The 20665-nt window shown below is 33.3% G+C and overlaps 1 protein-coding gene and 1 pseudogene across 2 annotated transcripts; both read left to right on the forward strand.

Moving 5' to 3' along the window:
• Window positions 1-9457: 9457 nt before the first annotated feature.
• LOC116139995 lies at window positions 9458-10685 on the forward strand (annotated as a pseudogene).
• Window positions 10686-15383: 4698 nt separating this feature from the next.
• On the forward strand, window positions 15384-19313 carry LOC116140026. 2 transcript variants are annotated; one of them, XM_031425659.1, is made up of 3 exons: window positions 15384-15686; window positions 16522-18388; window positions 18884-19313. In XM_031425659.1, the coding sequence occupies exons 2-3, from the start codon at window positions 16637-16639 to the stop codon at window positions 19046-19048; spliced, it is 1917 nt and encodes a 638-aa protein (XP_031281519.1). In that variant the 5' UTR covers window positions 15384-15686; window positions 16522-16636; the 3' UTR covers window positions 19049-19313. The 2 variants fall into 2 exon arrangements, with proteins under 2 accessions (XP_031281519.1, XP_031281520.1); XM_031425660.1 differs by lacking the exon at window positions 15384-15686 and adding an exon at window positions 15904-16020.
• Window positions 19314-20665: the final 1352 nt, after the last annotated feature.

Genomic DNA, 20665 nt, shown 5'->3' on the forward strand with positions numbered 1-20665 from the left:
CATGACCTTTAAACGCTTTCGATTATCATGAACAACCTTATATAATTTGATGCAAATATTACCAAAAGAAAAAAAATCTTACTCTAAATTATATAATGCAAATTATTTACAGTATGCCTGGCCGAAAACGTTGGCCGACAGCCGGCCTAGAGTCAGAGGAAGGTTTGCAAAAAACGATGACTTGGGAGAGACGCACAGAACAAGTTGTAGCAATCCTGAAGAGAAGATGAAAACGAAGTAAGTAACACTACACTAACACATCTCCATTATTAAAACTACCTTAATGTTATTAATTATTTACTAATTTTAACAGGTGAGTTATTAAAGTAGAAGATGATATGAACGATTCCTCTTCAATCTCCTGGACACATCACGGCGTAAACTCTTTCAAATTCAACAATTATTCAATCCAATCCTGGATTTGATGAGACGATGATGAATAGCTAGTTTTATTGCAACATCAACAATGAACATATATCTCTACAATTTTGGACAGGACCCTATTTCAGCCAGGATTATCTCCAGCTGGTTTAATAACACAGAAAGTAAATAACAGGGGTTCGTTATATTATTATGAATAACTGAGTCGGGAGGGTTATATACAAATTAATTGAATAACCAGCATAATTTTTGGTAGATATTTTTCCATCTTTTGATCGAATTCTAGTCCATGTCTGTACAACAGCAGCCTCAGTAATATCGAACTGGCTTAATGCTTGTTGCAGAAATTATGTAAGTTGTTCCCCAAAAATTGTAATTAAGATTTTTACGTACTTACGTTTTAGCTTTTATTAATTTTCTGAGTCCAGACCGGAAACGATTATCATTATCATTAATCATTATTAAGATGCACACTTCAATATGGGTTTCTTTTATAGTTAAATTGTAATATTTTATAAACAGAAGTTCTGGCAATGTAAATTTTGCTTTTAACTTTAAAATAATTCCCTTTCAGTATCCAAACAGAGCTTTATATTACAATCATGTATGCGACGATCCATTTGACATCTCTAATGTTTTATTTTATTAATGTTGTGTATAGATTGCGACTGATGAGGCCATGCCATGATGATTTCAATAACTTTTGGAAGATGATTAAAGAAAGTGTGTAGCTAGATATCAACCGAAACTCGGCCGGCATGAGCCCTTTTCTCTATAGTTTGATTGCTGTAAGATGGCCCATCAATTATCATATGAGAGCGCTTTTACAGCCCCCTTGGAAAATTGTCACCACAAAATAAAGAATTTTTGTTTTTAACCAAGGTATCCAGGACCCACTATGAGTCCACTTACAGCTGACACGCCTAACCTCCGGAGGGAATGCAAGAACCTACACCCGCAACCCATCAGGCAATACATGGGTGCGTTGATGGGACTGAACCTGGAATCTCTAACAAAGTTGAAACCAATTGCATTGGTAGGTAAAATGAGGAATTTTCACAACACTATACAAATTTTTTAGTGCCTTTTAAGTGTTGAATATATACTGATATCACCTGAGTTTCCAAAATTTTTGTCTTTGATTTTGTAGGTTTGGAAAAAGTATTGATTCCAAACCCAGGATTTTAGCATCATAAACTAAAATAATTGAATGACTTTCACAATCATATAGTTTGTTGTCCAAATTCCAAAACCAATAAAATACTATAATATATGGCCAAAGGTCGTATGTAAACCTTGAAAGATAAGAGAGAATTTTAGGCAAAACAAAATCTCAAAGTAGTTATTCTCAAGGTAAAGTTTCTCCTACTCTGCCTAAATTTGCTTTTGCAACGCCTTCATTGTCAACGGCATTGCCTTTTACTTTTTCTCTCATGTGAGTTTGGTTGACCACTTTTGCCATTAAACACTAGATTTTAAACTACTAATTCTTACTAAAATACAATTGTCATTATCATGAAGTTCAATCTTATTTGATTTCAATAACAATAAAGATTGGTTTACATCAAATCCTATAAACTTTCTTTCACAATCTCAGCATGACATTTCGCAATTGAACAGGTGTCCGTTGTGGGCAAACGGGACTCATTACGAACTATTTATTGGGATTGAAAAAAAAGTTTGTAAGATTTGGTTGTAAGTATATTATTACCCTTTCAATAATCATACATACATATGACAAAATAGATAATAGTCTATTCTCCCAATTCAATTGAAAGGATGGAAGAGAACAAATTGACACAAAGCGTTTGTTCTTTGTTTCCTACATCACAGTCATAATCAAATATATATTTTCTTAAAGCCCTAATGCAGAACTTGGCCTCTATTATTTGACAAAATAATGCTATAAAGTTAGGTAGCATGTACAATTTAGACTTTTATAACTCCAAATAACAAAACACTTGCCAATTTTTCATGAGTAGTGCTAGACGGCTCCTATAAGAACAAAATTCTCATATCAATCACAAATTCATAATTTAAAACTTTGACTCAATCAATTGAATTGAGATTTTTCTACAATTTTCAATTGTTTATAAGATACCCATTTGGCCCCACTTTACTTATAAAGTTTTGAATATACCCACTAGGCCGTTTTTAGCAGCCGAAAGTAAAGCTATGCTTGAGGTGTCTTTAGAGTGTTGAACCAGGTTTCCTCTGAAATCAGATGAGCAAGAGTTGTATCAAGGGTATGTGGTGGGGACAGATGCAATAGATAAGCATAAGTATTCTTATAGTCATGATGGAGACCCATGAGAAACTAAATTAAGCGCATCTTATTCTTGTGTGTAAGTACAAGTTGAGCATCATCCTGATTCTTAAGTACAGGTTCATACAGAGCCAACTAATCCTAATAACTAGACATTTTAGCATAATAGTCATGAACTAATTGTCTAGATTCATGCTTCATACTAACAAGTGTGTTCCAAACCTAATGTTGGTGAACAAGTCCACTAGTAACATAACGATTGCCTAACAAGTCTCAAACATTTTTAGCTAGGTCATAGTTACTAAATTCCTAATGGAGATTTGGAATAAAGGTAATACGGAACCAAATAATCATTTGATGGTTTTTGTTGTTGAAGTCCTCAAGGCGATCTTGAATTTTTCACTAGTTTCGTGTTCCATTTGTTTGGGGTTTTTAATATCACCAGTACTATAATGCCACAATTTATGGCATTTCTAGAAACTCATCATGGCCTGGTGCCATTCGACATAATTAATTCCATGAAAAAACAACATCAATAGGTTTGGCAACCTCAGAATGAGGCATATTAAAACCCATTAACATAGGTGAATCAAACCAACACAACTAGCAAATAACACCCAATAAACACAAATACTCCAAAGTACAAATAATTGCATCAACCAAAAAACAACCAAATAACAAATAACAATGCCAACAAGCAACACAAATTTTAAAACATCCCCACTAGTTTCTAATCCTACAAACCCCCCCAAAATAAAAACTTGTAGGTTTGAAAACATACAAATAGGCCCTTGTGATCTAAATTGATCTAAGAAAATTAGCAAGATTGGCAACGAGTCTGAGGAGATCATCGGCTGAAGTTGACCGAAACTGGCAATCTGACTGCACAAGAGGAGGCTCTGATACCAAGTTAGTTTTTGGTGAAAATAATATACTTTATAATCTCTGAAATAGTACATATACATACAGTTCAATAAGAATGATAATCCCACTAACTTGGTGATGTGGGACAGAAAAACAACTAGAAAACCATAGATTATACAGTGGGTTGAAGCCCATATATATTAATACAATTAATTGTAGTTATTACCTGGGTCAATTTGTTGTCTTCTATATAAAACATGCATTTAGTATAATATTTAACTTCGTCTTGATATATATATATATACACACGCACGTGCGATCTTTGTAAAATAATTATACCATTTGAAAATTTAATTTGCAGAGTTTTATACAATAGATTAATTATGATTTGATTGTAATAACAATTCAAAATTAATTGTAACGAGTCAAAGTGAAACCATTTAAATTATGAAAAATATCATCAAGGTTGATGATAGGTTTTTATTCAGTTTATGATGCATCATATGTCTTGACGCAAACTATCTCGAGGTAATGATGATTCGTATTATGTTTTAATTTTGTATCAGGATAAATGTAAAACAATGAACTTATTGTAACATATTATCGATGTTTTTTTATTGTAATATATATACAGAGATGAAATATTGTGTTTTCATGAAGAATTCTTTGCGTTGAAAGAAATCTTTTTTTTTTTTATATAGTGTTAATTACTTCTAATTAATTATGAACACCAACAAGGTCATTTTCTTTCCTTTCTTTTATTGAGCCTATGTGCTCCTTTAGGCGTATGTGTCTTTACTGAGCTTTGGGTTTGAGCCTGCATGCTCTTTTTTTGGGCGTCTACGCCTGTTTGCTTTTGTTTTCGAGCCTTCGTGCTCCTTTAGAAAGTTGTGCCGTGTTTGAGCCTGTGTACTCTTGTGTTTGGATCTTTGTGCCTTTGTTGTCTTTGTTGTGTTCTATGGCCTTTAGGCCGATCGTGTTACTCTATAACCTTTTTCTTTTTGGATTAATATACTTACTTACCCCCAAAAAAAAGTCTTTTTCTTGTCTTATATTGGAAGCACAATGCCTAGAGGTTGTCCTTATATCAGCATAGTTTTACTTTATTCTCTCACTAGTATTCTCTTAATTGTTAAAAACTTTATATTCCAAACAATGACATAAATACTATTCTAAGTATAAATACCTGGAAAAATGTATTAAAAATTTCCAATTTTAAGTATATATCTATTGGAGAAGATGATTAATTAAAAGGGCATGACAGTTTTAGCTACACTATGAACTTTTAGGAATCAGAGATTTGGCAATAATTTAAAATGCACTTACATCAAATTGATAGATTTTGAATTTTCGTCAACTTGAATTTAAAGTAAATTTTCACTTATTTTGATGGAGACTCCCACGCTCATGCATATTAAAAAGTTGTCAATTATTCAAGATTGAAAATGATAGAATTATATGCTTTCGTTTTAAGCTATCGGCTTCATTTTTCTTCTATCTATTAATTAACTGTTCTACATTCACATTTATGAAAATCAAACACAAGTTTTTTTTTTTTTAATTTAAATTAAATGTGTAAAAGAAGTGACAGGGATAGCCGTCTTGAAGTATTCTTTATTACATTCTATAACAAGCTTTTACTAATAATATAAAGAATCACTAATCAAGATAAATAGCACAAATTTTGTCTTTTTTTTTTTTTTAATGACTGGGGGTGTTTGGGTCAGCTTACATATACATCAATTAACACCTGAAGAGAGACTTGAACTTAGGTTCTCTAGAATAATACATCTAAAAGTCTTTATCGAACTGTTTGACCACCTAAAGATAATTCATAAACTTTGTTGATGTTTGACAACTAATATAACCAATTAAGTTATTTAATTTATCAAGAAAAAGAAAAAGAAAAACGACTAAACAAGACTAGTATTGATATTTGAGAATATTATGGTGTAGATAACAAGAATATTGACCAGTTTTATAACAATTTCGAATCCAAGACGAAAACAGTGAGACCGACATCGATATCACTTGCAAAATGGGTACATGACCAAGACATTAACATCCACCACTTTTTTTCCCAAAGCATATTTTCAAACTAATGGGCTGAGTTATTATCATCATAAAGAATTAGCTGTAGAGTGATATAACTTCGTTCTTATCCAATGCAAGGTAAATTCTAAACTCAATTATTCTTCTTCACATGGNTAATATAACCAATTAAGTTATTTAATTTATCAAGAAAAAGAAAAAGAAAAATGACTAAACAAGACTAGTATTGATATTTGAGAATATTATGGCGTAGATAACAAGAATATTGACCAGTTTTATAACAATTTCGAATCCAAGACGACAACAGTGAGACCGACATCGATATCACTTGCGAAAAGGGTACATGACCAAGACATTAACATCCACCACTTTTTTTCCCAAAGCATATTTTCAAACTAATGTGCTGAGTTATTAACATCATAAAGAATTAGCTGTATAGTGATATAACTTCATTCTTATCCAATACAAGGTAAATTCTAAACTCAATTATTCTTCTTCATCTGCATGGTAATATATATAAAGAGTAAAAAACATATTCCTACATGAGGTTTAACGAAATCTCAAGTTGATATTTATGGTTGCATTTATTCTAGATTCTCACCCTTAAACTAACATCACTAGTGATCGTTGGAGGTAGTCGGAAACGGTGAGTGAGGTCCGCAATTGAAGGTATGTGTTTTGCAAAGGAGATTGTAGGGAGTCCAACGATGGTATCAGATGTGATTTTGGACTTTGGAGTCGGTCAAAAAAAGCCAAAAACCGTCGACTTGGTTGCTACTAACGTGAGAACACGAGCCCGTCTTTTGTTAAAGAAATCACACTTTAGCATGTTAACGTGCGCCGTGCTATAGTAAAAAGTTGAGAATCTGTTAAAATAAAGGAAACGACGTTACTTTAAAGATAAGAATATAAAATAAATGCAATCAAAGGTATCAACTTAGAATTCTGTTAAAGGGTTATCAACTTAGAATTCTGCAATAGGGGGAATATGTCTTTTGCTCTCTCTCTCTCTCTCTCTCTCTTTATATATATATATATATATATAATAACAATATTTATAATTCTGATCACTTTTATTCAAACTTTCAAAAATCAGTTCAATGCACATGCACTGTTTATATTCCAAATGGTTTCCTAATAAATTTAGTTTTCTGCTGTGTACGCCACCAAAAGTTAGTCATCCCATAACCCATAAAATTGTTAAAACTAATTAATTAATTAATAACTAATTTTCAAAACTATTATAACATAAGGTGTAGGAATTTACGATAATAACCAAAAACAAAACAAAAAATCGCATTGTCCTAGTCTTTTATTATTATAATTCTGTTACTTCTGTAAATCTGTATTTATTTAGAAAAGTATATATAAAATACTTATATTAGTAATTGTTCAAAATTTGAGAATAATTTAAAAAAAAAAAATCATTTTTTTTACTATTTTTTGTATATCTAGGATCAATAAATAAACACCTATAATTCTTTAGACTTAACTGCATTTTTATCATTAAAACAATATATATATAATATTATATATAATATTTCATTTATTCAAGAAAATATTCAAACTCAGCCGTACCATGGTACAATTTAGTATTAATTTCAATTTCTCTATTTTAAGACGGTTAAAATTGGACCTTCACTAGTAAAAGGGTCTTCAAAAGGCTTGGTCAACTCAAATTCTGTCAAATCGGATTCGGGTGCCACAACATAACAAACTCCCGTACAGTAAAAGTCCAGCGCGCGTGACGGAGGGACAGATCACTACCCTTGCCACATCATAAAAATCCACGTGTCACATCCCGCCGTGTACGTAGGCTAAGTGAGAGATAAAAAAACGCATGCCACGCAAGTTCAAAGGAAAACGATCGGCTGCCCGCGACTGTCGCGTTGACACAAGCCCACGTACCACCTGGCACCAATCCCCCGTACGGACAGCTTATTACAACCGCTATATATAACTACTTCGACAACCCATACCCTCCATTTTCCTAGCTACCTTCAAACGTTTTCCTTCTCCGAATATATTAACACAAAACTTTCTCTGAAACCAAACACCTCTGCCTCTCTCTGTGTCTTTAATGGAGTTTTGTCTTTCTTTTCTTTTACTCTTACATTCCAAACTTACAACAACAACATCACTTCTTGTCGTTGCTTTGTCCACACATTAATTATTACTTATTAATTATATTATTTTATTAGTTATTATTACATTGGGAGATCATCTCTAAGCTCGTATTTGAATTAGTTTCCGTTCAGAAAGAACCACGATGTTGCAGCAGGACGTATTTCATCAGCAGGAGCAGCTTCGTATTGTAATTCTCTTGATTCCGAAACCTGTTTATTCGAAACGTTTTTAAATTATATTTGTATGAGAATTTATGGTGTGTTTGGTGTTTTTTTTTTTTTTTCCAGATTATAATGCATGTTAAATAGGTTATAGATAAATTTTTATTGTAGAACAGAGATTACATGAATTTGAACATTGAAAATCGTTTTCGGATTTTTTTTTCTTTGAGTGATGTCGTTTTCGGTTGGATATTTAATGTCACCGTATCCTTCTTTGCCTTTATTAAATGATTCTTTTTAGACATGTTTCAAAATCAACCTTTAGATTGCAAAAATCATGCCTTATTTTTAGGTTTGCTTGACTTGATGAAGAATTTGCACGACCAAAATGGTTAATTCGATTATTTTATTCATTATTTTTATAACCATTTTCAATGAGGTTTTTATGTAAGCAAAACAATAGAAAGAACAAACTGTCATTTTCTGAAGCCACCATCTCCGCAAAGCAATAATAATAAGATCCATCCTCCATTTTTTTTTTTTCTTTCTTCTTGCTTTTTGTCATCATTGAATATCATGACTTTTTGTGCTTCTTGTTTAACTTTCTAATTGTGATTTTTTTTTTTCACTTATAGCTTCAGGTGATAATGAACAAAAGAGCCTAATTAAATTAAAGAGATAGCACCTCACGTGGATGCATAATGCAATTTTCTTTAATTAATTTAAGTGCGGCTTTCAATTCCAATTGTTTGTTCAAATTCAGCCTATTTCTATATATTGAACACAAACAACATACCATGAACTTCCTTGTTCGTTAATGTCTTTATATTATTCTTAAATTAAATTGCATTAATCCACACATGTCACATGTGCACAAAGAAAACATCTTTTCTACTTTTCGCAAAAATTTCCTCGATTGGATATCCTCTTTCCCAGAACTTGTGTGTTTTTTCATCAAATGTAGGCTCAAGATTGGTGCTCGGCAACCACACCAGAACTTGCTTCAGTTTTTCATTAAATTCCCTTTCATGCATAAAAAGAAAAAAGAAAAGAAGTGATAAAGAAAAGGAAATGTAGCAGTTGATAGCACATCAAACTAGGTGCACCCATCAAAGGCTTTGATTGCAGAATATTTTTAATCAAATGATGGTCTTTACGATCAGAGTTGCTTGTCGATAAATATATAAGAATCAGATTCAAACCCATCTTCGAAATTATGAAGAAGAATAATGTTTCTTGTATGGCTAAAGTGAAGGTCATGTTCATGATATATCATTTATGTATAATATGTTTAACTTAATTATAATGTTTTATGTCATCATAACAACATTGTTTTGACTTTTTGATTTTACAGGATGACATTTCGTGCCGTTTAGTGTCAGTTTTTTGACTTCTGTGATCCTGATTATTTCGGAAGCTCTTCAGAATCTGGGTTACTTCCTCTTCAAACTGTTGTTATGAAGAAACTCATCTTATACCAAAATCCCACCTCCTTGCCCACAGATGTAGACAAGTTATAACAGTTCCAGGACAACACCAATGCTAATACTAACACAACCACGCCGGCCACCACCGCGACGAGCACCACCACTAACAACACCACCAACACAACAGCAGCAACAATCTCTCAATAATCTTTAACTCTCAAGATGATTGACAATGACATCTCAGCCTCCATAGACTTCTCCCCTCTCCCCTTTTCTGTCAATCCATTTTTCTCTACAGAACTATATCAATTCGACTTCTCTTCGATAAGCCTCATCAAATCCCAATGTCCATGTAAACGTCGATGGAATTTCATCACAGTACCCTGTCGAACCCGTCGCGCCAAGTCTTTTGGGGCTCATCATCAGCCATTGCCATCAGTTTTTGAAGAAGATTGCCTTTCCTCCGTACCTTCTATGTCCCTTTGAACCCTTCTTCTCCTTCCTGCTCTTTCTCGGCCTGCTGCAATGACAACATACATGCCTACTGGAACATGAGCGCCGCTTATCCACCGATAGCGGGGGATTTTTTCCGGCGCATTCTTCGAGGTTCCGACTTGCCACTTCAGGATTAGACTATCAGGTGAAACGGCGGAATTTACTGTCCCATTCTCTGCAGCGCGTTTTAACCCGTGGATTTACAGGTACTAAAAACATAAGTACCTAAGTGTGCAAAACATGGAGTAAAAGTAAATATTTAATGTTACTGTGTAATTTTGTTAGAAGGCTTTAAGTGGAGACAGTCAACACGGTGGGAGGGCGAGCAGTTCGACTGCTGTAGCATCGGAGCTATCAAGTTTGGAGGATTCAACATTTAAAGTAGGCAAGTTATCAGTTGAGCAGAGGAAGGAGAGATCCATAGGTACATGAAGAAAAGAAATGAGAGATTTCACCAAGAAAATCAAGGCAACTTTACTTCCCTTCATTAACATGACTTTAAACGCTTTTCGTTATCATGAACAAACTTATATATATTTGATGCAAATATTACCAAAAAAGAAAAAAATCTACTATAAATTAATATATGCAAATTATTTACAGTATGCCTGCCGGAAAACGTTGGCCGACAGCCGGCCTAGAGTCAGAGGAAGGTTTGCAAAAAACGATGACTTTGGAGAGACGCACAGAACAAGTTGTAGCAATCTGAAGAAGAAGATGAAAACGAAGTAAGTAACACCAACACATCTCCATTATTAAAACTACCTTAATGTTATTATTATTTACTAATTTTAACAGGTGAGGGTTATTAAAGTAGAAGATGATATGAACGATTCCTCTTCAGATATCCTTGGACACATCACTGGCGTAAACTCTTTCAATTCAACAATTATTCAATCCAACCTGGATTGATGATGACGATGATGAATAGCTAGTTTATTGGCAACATCACAATGAACATATATCTCTACAATTTTGGAACAGGACCCTATTTCAGCCAGATTATCTCCAGCTGGGTTTAATAAACACAGAAAGTAAATAACAGGGGGTCTTTATATATTATGATAACTGAGTCGGGAGGGTTATATAAAATTAATGAATAACCAGCATAATTTTTGGTAGATATTTTTCCATCTTTATGATCGAATTCTAAGTCCCATGTCTGTACAAGCGCAGCAGTAATATCGAACTGCTTAAATGCTTGTTGCAGAAATTTATGTATAGTTGTTCCCCAAAATTGTAATTAAGATTTTTACGTACTTACGTTTGTAGCTTTTATTAATTTTCTGAGTCCAGAACCAGAGACGATTATCATTATCATTAATCATTATTAAGATGGCACACTTCAATATGGGTTTCTTTTATAGTAAATTGTAATATTGTATAAACAAGTTCTGGCAATGTAAATTTTGCTTTTTAACTTTTAAAATATTCCTTTCGGTATCCAACAGAGCTTATATTACCAATCATGTAATGTGACGATCCATTTGACATCTCTAATTTTTTTATTTTATTAATGTTGTTTATAGATTGCTTGACATGATGAGCCATGCCATGAATGATTTCATAACTTTTGGAAGATGATTAAAGAAACTGTAGTAGCTAGATAGCAACAGAAAACTCGGCCGGCATGAGGCCCTTTTCTCTATAGTTGATTGCAGTAAGATGGCCCATAATTACATATGAGAGAATTTTTAGAGGCCCCACTTGGAAAATTTCACCACAAAATAAAGAATTTTTGTTTTTAACCAAGGTATCAGGGCCCACTATGAGTCCACTTACAAGCTGAACCCACCTAATCCCGGAGCCGGAATGCAAAACTAACACCGCAACCCATCAGGCAATACATGGGTGCGTTGATGGGGACTCGAACTTAAATCTCTAACAAAATCGAAACCAATTGCACCTTTCTTCGTTACATAAGGTAAAATGAGGAAATTTTCACAACACTATACAATATTTTTTGTGCCATTTGAGTGTTGAATATATCTGATATCACCTATTTCCAAAATTTTGTCTTTGATTTTGTAGGTTTGGAAAAAGTATTGATTCCAAACCCGAATTTTAGCATCAAAACTAATAATTAATTGAATGACTTATCACAATCATATAGTTGTTGTCCAAATTCCAAAACCAACTAAAATACTATAATTTATGCGCAAAGGTCGTATGTAAACCTTGAAAGATAAGAGAGAATTTTAGGCAAAACAAATCTCAAGTAGTTATTCTACAGGTAAAGTTCTCCTACTCTGCCTAAATTTGCTTTTGCAACGCCTTCATGTCAACGGCATTGCCTTTTACTTTTTCTCTCATGTGATGTTGGTTGAACACTTTTGCCATTAAACACTAGATTTTAAGCTACAATTCTTACTAAATACAATTGTCATGTCATGAAGTTCAATCTTATTTGATTTCAATAACAATAAAGATTGATTCATAATCAAATCCTATAAATTTTCTTTCACAATCCCAGTGACAGTTCGCAATTGAGCAGGCGGAACCGTTGTTGGTAACGGGACTCATTACGAGTGGTATGTCAGAGTTGTAAAAAAAAGTTGATAAATTTGGTTGTAAGTGTATTATTACCCTTTCAATAATCATACATACATATGACAAATAGATTATAGTCTATTCCCAATTCAAATTGAAAGGAGGGAAGAGAACAATTGACACAAAGCAGTTTGTTCTTTGTTTCCTACATCACAGTCATAATCAAATATATTTTTCTTAAAGCCCTAATGCAAGAACTGGCCTCTATTATTTGACAAAATAATGCTATAAAGTTAGGTAGCATGTACAATTTGACTTTTATAACTCCAAAATACAAAACACTCGCCATTTTTCAATGAGTAGTTTGCAGACGGCTCCTATAAGAACAAAATTCTATATCAATCACAAATCATAATTTAAAACTTTGACTCAATCAATTGAATTGAGATTGGTTCTACATTTTCAATTGTTAATAAATACCCATTTGGCCCCACTTTACTTATAGGTTTGAATATACCCACTAGGCCGTTTTTAGCGGCCGAAAGTAGCTATCTAAATATATGAAACCTTGAAAGAAAAATAATATTTCTTTTCATATTCTAAATTGAAAAGGTGTTCAAGTTTAAAGAGTAGTTTCTTACTTTCTATACTATACTAGGTAAAAATATTATTTCTTTTGCTACAAATATGGGTTTTGAAAATTGAGAAGCATTAATTATTGTTACTTTTAAAAAATATACCCAAAATGTATTTCAAATATCTCTATGTACTTTCCAATATCATCTTCTTGTTGAAGTGGGTATTGCTTGTTGCGCATAAAATTTGAACCTCAAAAGTCAAAACCCCACTACTTCCATGAATAGAGATATCATACAGATAGTGGTAGCCACACTAATTATTTATTCTCCTTTAATATATATATATATTTTATTTTTTATTAAGTTTTAGCTTATATTTATTTTAAATCTTCTAATCCAAAATGTCAAGGTTACTCAACTCATAAAAAATAAGAGGAAACCAAAAGCTTGGAAGATTCCTAAACCCCTTTGTTTTGTTTGTTTTGAGCTTTGAAGAGATATAATTTATACTCTTTTGATTGATTGATTTCCTCTCATCACCAATGATTTAAGATTGGAATTTTATAACTCTATCATAATAATCCAAAACCATAATTTAATGGTCAATTATATTCCTATACTGTAATTACAAATCATAATGTTTATCTATCCAGACAAAAGTTCACGTCAGATACGATCCTAATACGATAGAAATATACATTTCTTCTTACACTAATGGAGGAAAAAACTAAGAACCAATGCATAGATAAAGTTTAAAATCCTCCATGATTGGATTGTTAGACTATTAATGTAAATGATTTAGGGAATCTATATGAACCCTTAGATTGAATTGAATGATTATTATAGTTGGATAAGCTAAGCTTTGGCAAATCGAAATTATTATACGTTTGAAACCTTTAGGTGCACATGAGAAGATTAGAATAGTGGAATTATGACTAAATGAAGGATTGGTTTTGGTTTGTCTGATCAAAACACCCAAAATGCTTTTAGTGGAAGTTCCATTTGAAGTCACAAGTGCATCACATGATTGCATCCACAGAATTTTGCCTTGAGACCATCAAAACCAATCCACTTATTTGATCTTAACCTCAATGAGCTTTAAAAAAACAGGTTGGTGGGTATGGGTTCTCTCTAGAAATTGAAACTCAAACCCATCTGGGTTTTGTTTGTTTGATGAATTCAAAGTCTTTAGTTTGGTCATGTGACTTGTGTTTTGCATGTGAAAAAAATTTTGGATGAAGTCAATTTAGTTTAGGAGAATATATAAAATAGACACATACCTAATTGTTGCATGGATTCTTGGAATTGACTTAGAGAAAGTCATTTTGGTTAGAAAAATATTCTGATGTAGTCTCAGCATTATTTGATCAACTTGGTATTCGCACCTTCCATTCTTTCAAGTTCAACAAGTTGAATTGAGCTTTACCAGTTTCTTTGATCATTTTATTCTCTTCTTTTCATTACAAGCATCAAACTATAAATAATTATATATAATATATATATATATATATAATTATATATATATATATATATATATATATATTTAAAGTTGTTCATCAATAACGAAGCCAAACTAAACCTTAATAGTTTTACTATACACATCACAGAAGTTTTTTGTGTTGAATGACAAACCTTTTAATAATATGAAGGAAAGAAGACATGAAGAAATTAAAGCAATAGGGCAAACGGAAATGGAATTAAATAAACTGAAGCAGGTTAGGAAGAAGAACAAAAAACATGGAGTTAATAAGGTTGTACCTTAACCATAACCATAACCATACCCTCACGTTATCAACTTGTCTCTTTCTCTCACACTCACATCTTCATCAAATCTTCAGACTCAACAAACCACCAATACCATAAACAAAGGAAACAAGAACAAGAAACAAAAACAATTCGACAAAAATTAAATTAAATAAATAAATCAAAGAAACCAGATGTCCATTTCAGTTGATGTGCTCCCCGCTATTTCTCAAGTGGCACCTTTTTTTCCCTGGCCCTCAGTGGAGTCTTCTGTGTGCATCGTGCCTACCAGCTCACTCTCTTACCCTTCCATTCTTTTTTACTTTACAATTTAAGTTTAACACCAAATATTAAACAAAAAATATTATTATTATTATTTTTTAATGATCGAGTGTTCGGACCAATTTACATGTATTTAATTAATCCTCTAAAATCTTAAAACTATTGATCAGGTCACCTGAGCTCTAAAACTGCAGTTGGATAAGAATCTATTGATTACCTTAAAAAATTTATTTCCAAATAAAGTGTTAAACAAAAATTGACCCATTTAAAAAAATCTCAACAAATACTGACTTTTAAGTCCATGTTATTGTTTTTCTATTTATTTTATATGATTATACCTATTAATATTTATGAATTTAAGATCATTCAATTAGGTTTACACAATATTGTGGAGTATGATTCAGTCAGGGACTTTTAAAGATAATTTATAATATAATTTTTGTGTCCAATTTTGGGAGAATAAATAAAAATAAAGGCCCCACGAACCGAAATTCCACAAACAAACGTGGCTGACGCCCACTTTGCTTGAGTTGGTTTTTTAGCTTCACTTTCTCTCTCTGGAGACTCATAATCCAGAAACAGTTGTCTGAAACAGTTGCAACTTTTTAAAAATTTTGTGTTTTTCTTTTCTTTTTTTCTCAGTACAGTACATTAGTTTTGTCTTCCACATTCGCAGCCAGTTTCTTGAGTGTTTCTTTTGTTATCATTCCATAGAACTTCAGTTTTCTTCTTGGTGGTGCGCTAGAGTTGAAGTGTAAACAGTTGCTTCACTTCACTTGCTTGAGGTTGATGTGGGTTTGGTTTCTTGGATCCATTTCTGGTAAGAAAAAGTTGGTCTCTTCTTGTTTATTTTATTCATAAAAGTTTATAGCTTTTCTGTTTATTCATGTTATTAACCACTTTAAGAGTTGATTTGTAATAGTTAACTATGTTTAGCTTGTGGGGTTGTCTTATTAAAGTTGTTACTGTTGAGAAAAATTAATCTTTCTGCTCTCATTTATCAATTTATCCAACTAATTTGGGGACAATCAAGAGCCTGAGTGAATTTTTTAGTTTGTTGAGTTGTTGTGAGCTTGAGGTGGGCTGTATTCAATTAAGTTGAGTAGATAAAATTAATACTGAGTTGCTGCAATCCCGTCATTTTCCTTAAACATGTATGTGATTTTTGTAACCCCTCCCTGTCTTTGGTATGATATTTTATGCTTGATTGATTTTAGTGATTGCTTTCATCTGATTTTTTGTGTTTTTTTTGTTTTTGTTTTTGTTTTTGCTACTAATTGGTTACTGTTGTTCACATATTTCCACCTTTTTTTTTCTTTCTTCCCTGTCTGCAATCTCACTGTTTGATATGAATCTGATTTACACATATTTTCAGTTTTCTTATCGTTAATGTCATTATCAAACTTCTTGATAGACTTCATTTTTTTCTATTAAATTTGATGTTGGTTGCTGCTCCATAGTTTAGTAGGTTGATTATGGGGTACTTTATCTTCCCCTTTTCTTGCATGTCGTATAATGAATAAAATCAATCATGGTTAGCCAGTGAAATTATTTCTTTCCCCTCCCCTTTTGTTCTTAACTTAGATTTTGATGTGAGATGAGTAAGTAATTAGCTTTTTGCAACGTTAGATGCTAATCATTCATGTTGCTTTCAGATTCATTGTGGCATACAAATCGCTCAGAAAACATTTTACTGTAATATCAGTTATCTGGAGGCAGAATATGGGAATCAACTTTGTTGGCAAGTAGAGGCTTTCATTTTGGCAGAAGATGGAGAATAGATTGGACAATTCCCGGAAAGATGGCCAGGGGAAGGAAGATTCATTGGATGGCTTGAGCAAGGATATTGAATTATCTGGGGACAACGGGTTGGATTGTGCAGAACTTAAAACAAGAAGGTTAGTGAGAAGGGTAAATACTCAGCGTAGTCTGATATTAAATGTGAAGAAATTGTTGACAAGTAAAAGTTTTCTAAAGAATTCATTCCTTCGGAGTAATCATGGCTTAGATACTAAGATTCCAAAGCATATGGTTACTCTAGATGAGAGATATCTTCGTCGATGTCTTGAATTGATTCATGCTGGTGCATCAAAAGCAGCTCAGTGCAACATTTCTGTGAATATGAGCTCAGCAAATATGGGCATCTTGTGGGATGACATGAAACCAGCTAAAATGAGTAATGAAAATCCATGTGATATGGGTAGGTTTGTTTTTGAATGTCCATTGGCAACTGGGACAGGGAGTGTGGTCATTAGTCCTGGAGGACAGTGGATTGTGGGTTCAATTATGGGTAGCAAGAGTATGATAAATATATTGAAGAGCCCTTTGTTAAGCAAATTCGGTGCATTAGATGGTGATGGTAATTTCAGAAGAATAAGTTTGAATGATATTAAAGGGCCAATAAGTTATGATTTTGTCAGCTCTCCTGGTGGCTTTAGTAATTATTCATCACCGAAGCTAGAGAAGGAAACACATATTCTGGGAAACCATAAGAATGGATCTGAGACTGTGCATAAGAGGCTTGTGTCTGTCTCAAGCACAAACTCCTCATGTTCTGATCAATCTTCTTCTTCTGCTGCTTCTACCTCAGTTTCTCTAGGAATGCTCCAATGCATGTGGAAGGGTGGGAAACCACATTTTGTGTTTTCTGTAGATGAGCGAAAGGAGGTCTATGTTGCCAACTTGTCCAAGACTGAATCAGCTGGCAGTAAGTCTCAGGACTATATGTACACATTCCATTTGAGAAAGGGTAGCCAAAAGGAACATGAGATTCATGATAACGAGTCACTCCTTGTTGGTAAGATGAAAGTTTCAACTTCCTTCACCATCTGCCAGAATGATTCTAAAATTATGGAGACTCAATTCACTTTGTTTTCTAGTACTGAAAATTCTGCTGGGGAGATGGAAATGTCATGTCGTGGCATAAGGAAGAATAAGAGCTTATCTAAGAAGGTGGTGGAAGCGTTCAGAAATAACCACTCATCCAAGCAGATTACACTCTCTAAATTTGGTGGGTCAAGTGCCATACTGGAAAATTCTTCTTGGGAGCCGTTGCAAAATCTGAGCAATAATTTGGATGCACTTGGTGGGACTAGTCTCATTGAAAATGATCTTCCACCAAATCTTCAATTGGCTGCCATTGTTGTGAAAGAAGGTCTCCCTGCTAGTCGTCAGAAGGAAGGTGGAGGTTGGGGCTTGAATTTTCTGAAGAAAGTAGGGGTCAATCAAAGTGCTGAGACTCTAAAAACCTCTGCACCTTCTGTTTCTTGTGCTCGAGATAGTGATGATTGCTCGACAAGTATGGATATTCTAATTCCAGCAGGTTTTCATGGTGGCCCAAGAACAAAAAATGGGGGCCCTTCTGGTCTTATTGAGAGATGGAGATCTGGTGGATGCTGTGACTGTGGTGGCTGGGACCTAGGCTGCCCACTCACTGTACTTAATACCAGATTAAGCAGAAAAGATGTTTCACCCCAAGTGGATATGAATGATGAGTTTAAATCATTTGATTTGTTCATACAGGTAAGTCTATCTCCTATATTTTTCCCTTTATTACATTTTTAAATTGCTATTGCTAGTCCAGTTACAATATGCTTAACCAGTTTTCCTCAATATGTTTCTACCTATTGTGTTCTCCTAATTTCTAATTATTTGATTAATATGCTTAACCAGTTTTCCTCAATATGTTTCTACCTATTGTGTTCTCCTAATTTCTAATTATTTGATTCTCATAAGGTTTCACTGAATAGTATTTAAGGTTAAACATCATAGTTGTATGCAAATCATTAAGTAGTTGTTATGTCATATATTAGCTGTAATGTAACTGGAAAAGATATTTAACTTGCCTCTATAACTAGCTCTGCTAGTTACTGAAATTGTTTCACCAAAAATTGCAGTTAATTAAATTGTCCATAGTCTTTTTGAAAATTCCTTTGTTGTATGGAAAATTACAGAAGTATTGTGGCACAGTACTTAAATGAGCACTGAGATGACCATTGTTCAAATTCAATGTTTCAGGGCTCAGAACAAGGTGCTCCCACCTTGAGGATGGTGAATATCCGTGATGGTTTGTATTTTATTCATTTTCAATCGAATCTGTCAGCTTTGCAGTCTTTATCAATTGCAGTGGCATCAATTCATTCGCAGAGTCCCAGTCTCCGACCTAAAAATGTACAGAAGTGAACTAGCTGTATCAAGAATTGAGGTTTATGTTGTAGTGTAACTTTTACTGTATTACAGCCTTGCGTAAGTCTAAATCTAAATTTTTATACACGAATATAGGTGCTTATAGTTTTGTCTTATAGTTGCAGCTTGCCCAGTGTCAGATTGTTTTTAGGTTAGTTTCACTGATTGGAATTTTTACACTTCAATTGCCAGAGCAAAAGAACTTGTAATGTGTTCCTTTTTTGATTGAATGAAAGCTGAATTTGATACCTAATTATCTTAATGTGTTGTATCTATGAGAGCTTGGAGTAAGGCATAAGAATAATTGTATCTGTAGATATCAATTTGCATAGCTAATGAAATTAACTAAGAAGCACACAAATCTACTTTTTTATTTTAAGAATAATTTTTTTTTTCCTATCTAGTTTTTGGCTGCCTAGGTGTGCTTTTGCTAATAAAACTTATTGCAATTCTTATTATTTGATATTTTTTAGCAAAGCCGGAATCCATAATTACTGATGAAGTGAGAAATAACAATGAGAATGCAGGTTTTGGTTGTGTTCAATAGTTGAATAAAGGGTCTAAAATACATTTCAAGGGCACTTTTTGGTCGCCATATCCATATCTCCCTATTAGTTAATCTTGCAGGGACTTGCTTTGTAGAGTATTGATGATGGTGCTACATAGTAAGTACACGCTTTGCAAAGTTGTAGTTGAAACCACAGACTCCGTCTACAAGCCCACCTTCTGGATTATTCTTGCGACTGTCTTCCTGTGTCAAAAACATAATTGGATCTTCTCACAGGTATGTTTTCTTTAAGCTTATTCCTCGCTTTCTCATTGCTTCCTTTTGTTGAGAGGGATATGTTGAAAATTTGTCTTAGTTTTAATCATCACAAGTTGTTTTCAACTTCAGAGGTTTGGCTCCTAGTCATAATTGTTGCCATAAGAATTGTTTGCTTCTTCTGATATAAGAAAATATTTCTTTTTTCTGCTGTACAATCAGAAATGTGGATTTTATAGATCTATACTAAAAATTCCTTCACGATTGAGCAATAACTCTTAAGAAAATAGTTAGGTGCTGGTTGTCAAGTTACAAGAGCGAACCAATAGGCCTTCGCTTTTGCTTCCTCTAAAATTGCAGTCATGGTAAAATCTTGGTTCATTCAATAACCAGAAGTTCTCCAGCATACAAATTTTCTGGAAAGTCCTACCTACATGTTTAAGGTTTAGGATGATATTTGTGGTTCTGAACATCAGGACAGGATAATGAACAAGGCGTGTGTAGCTATTGGTGTTTTATGTATTGTGTCGATGCGTTGAATCTAATTATTCAACAACAAATTGTCATCATAAAATCAACAGATTGTTAATAATGCTACTTTTGGCATCATACAAATCTACAAAACTCTGAGGTAATCTATACAATGAATTTTGCACATTCAAATATGTATATATTCAACGGAACAAGACGTGTGTTGTGTTCAATGTCATAACTCATAATGATGTATGACAGATTTTCCTAAATTAAGATTTTAGAATATCTCAAACGTGTTTGTGGATTCGAGTCACTATGTTAAAGCTATCTAGTGCCTAACAATTATATGATTTTAGATTATTTCAAATGTGTTTGTG

Source organism: Pistacia vera, unplaced genomic scaffold, assembly GCF_008641045.1.
Source record: "Pistacia vera cultivar Batoury unplaced genomic scaffold, PisVer_v2 Contig360, whole genome shotgun sequence".
Classification (NCBI taxonomy): domain Eukaryota; kingdom Viridiplantae; phylum Streptophyta; class Magnoliopsida; order Sapindales; family Anacardiaceae; genus Pistacia; species Pistacia vera.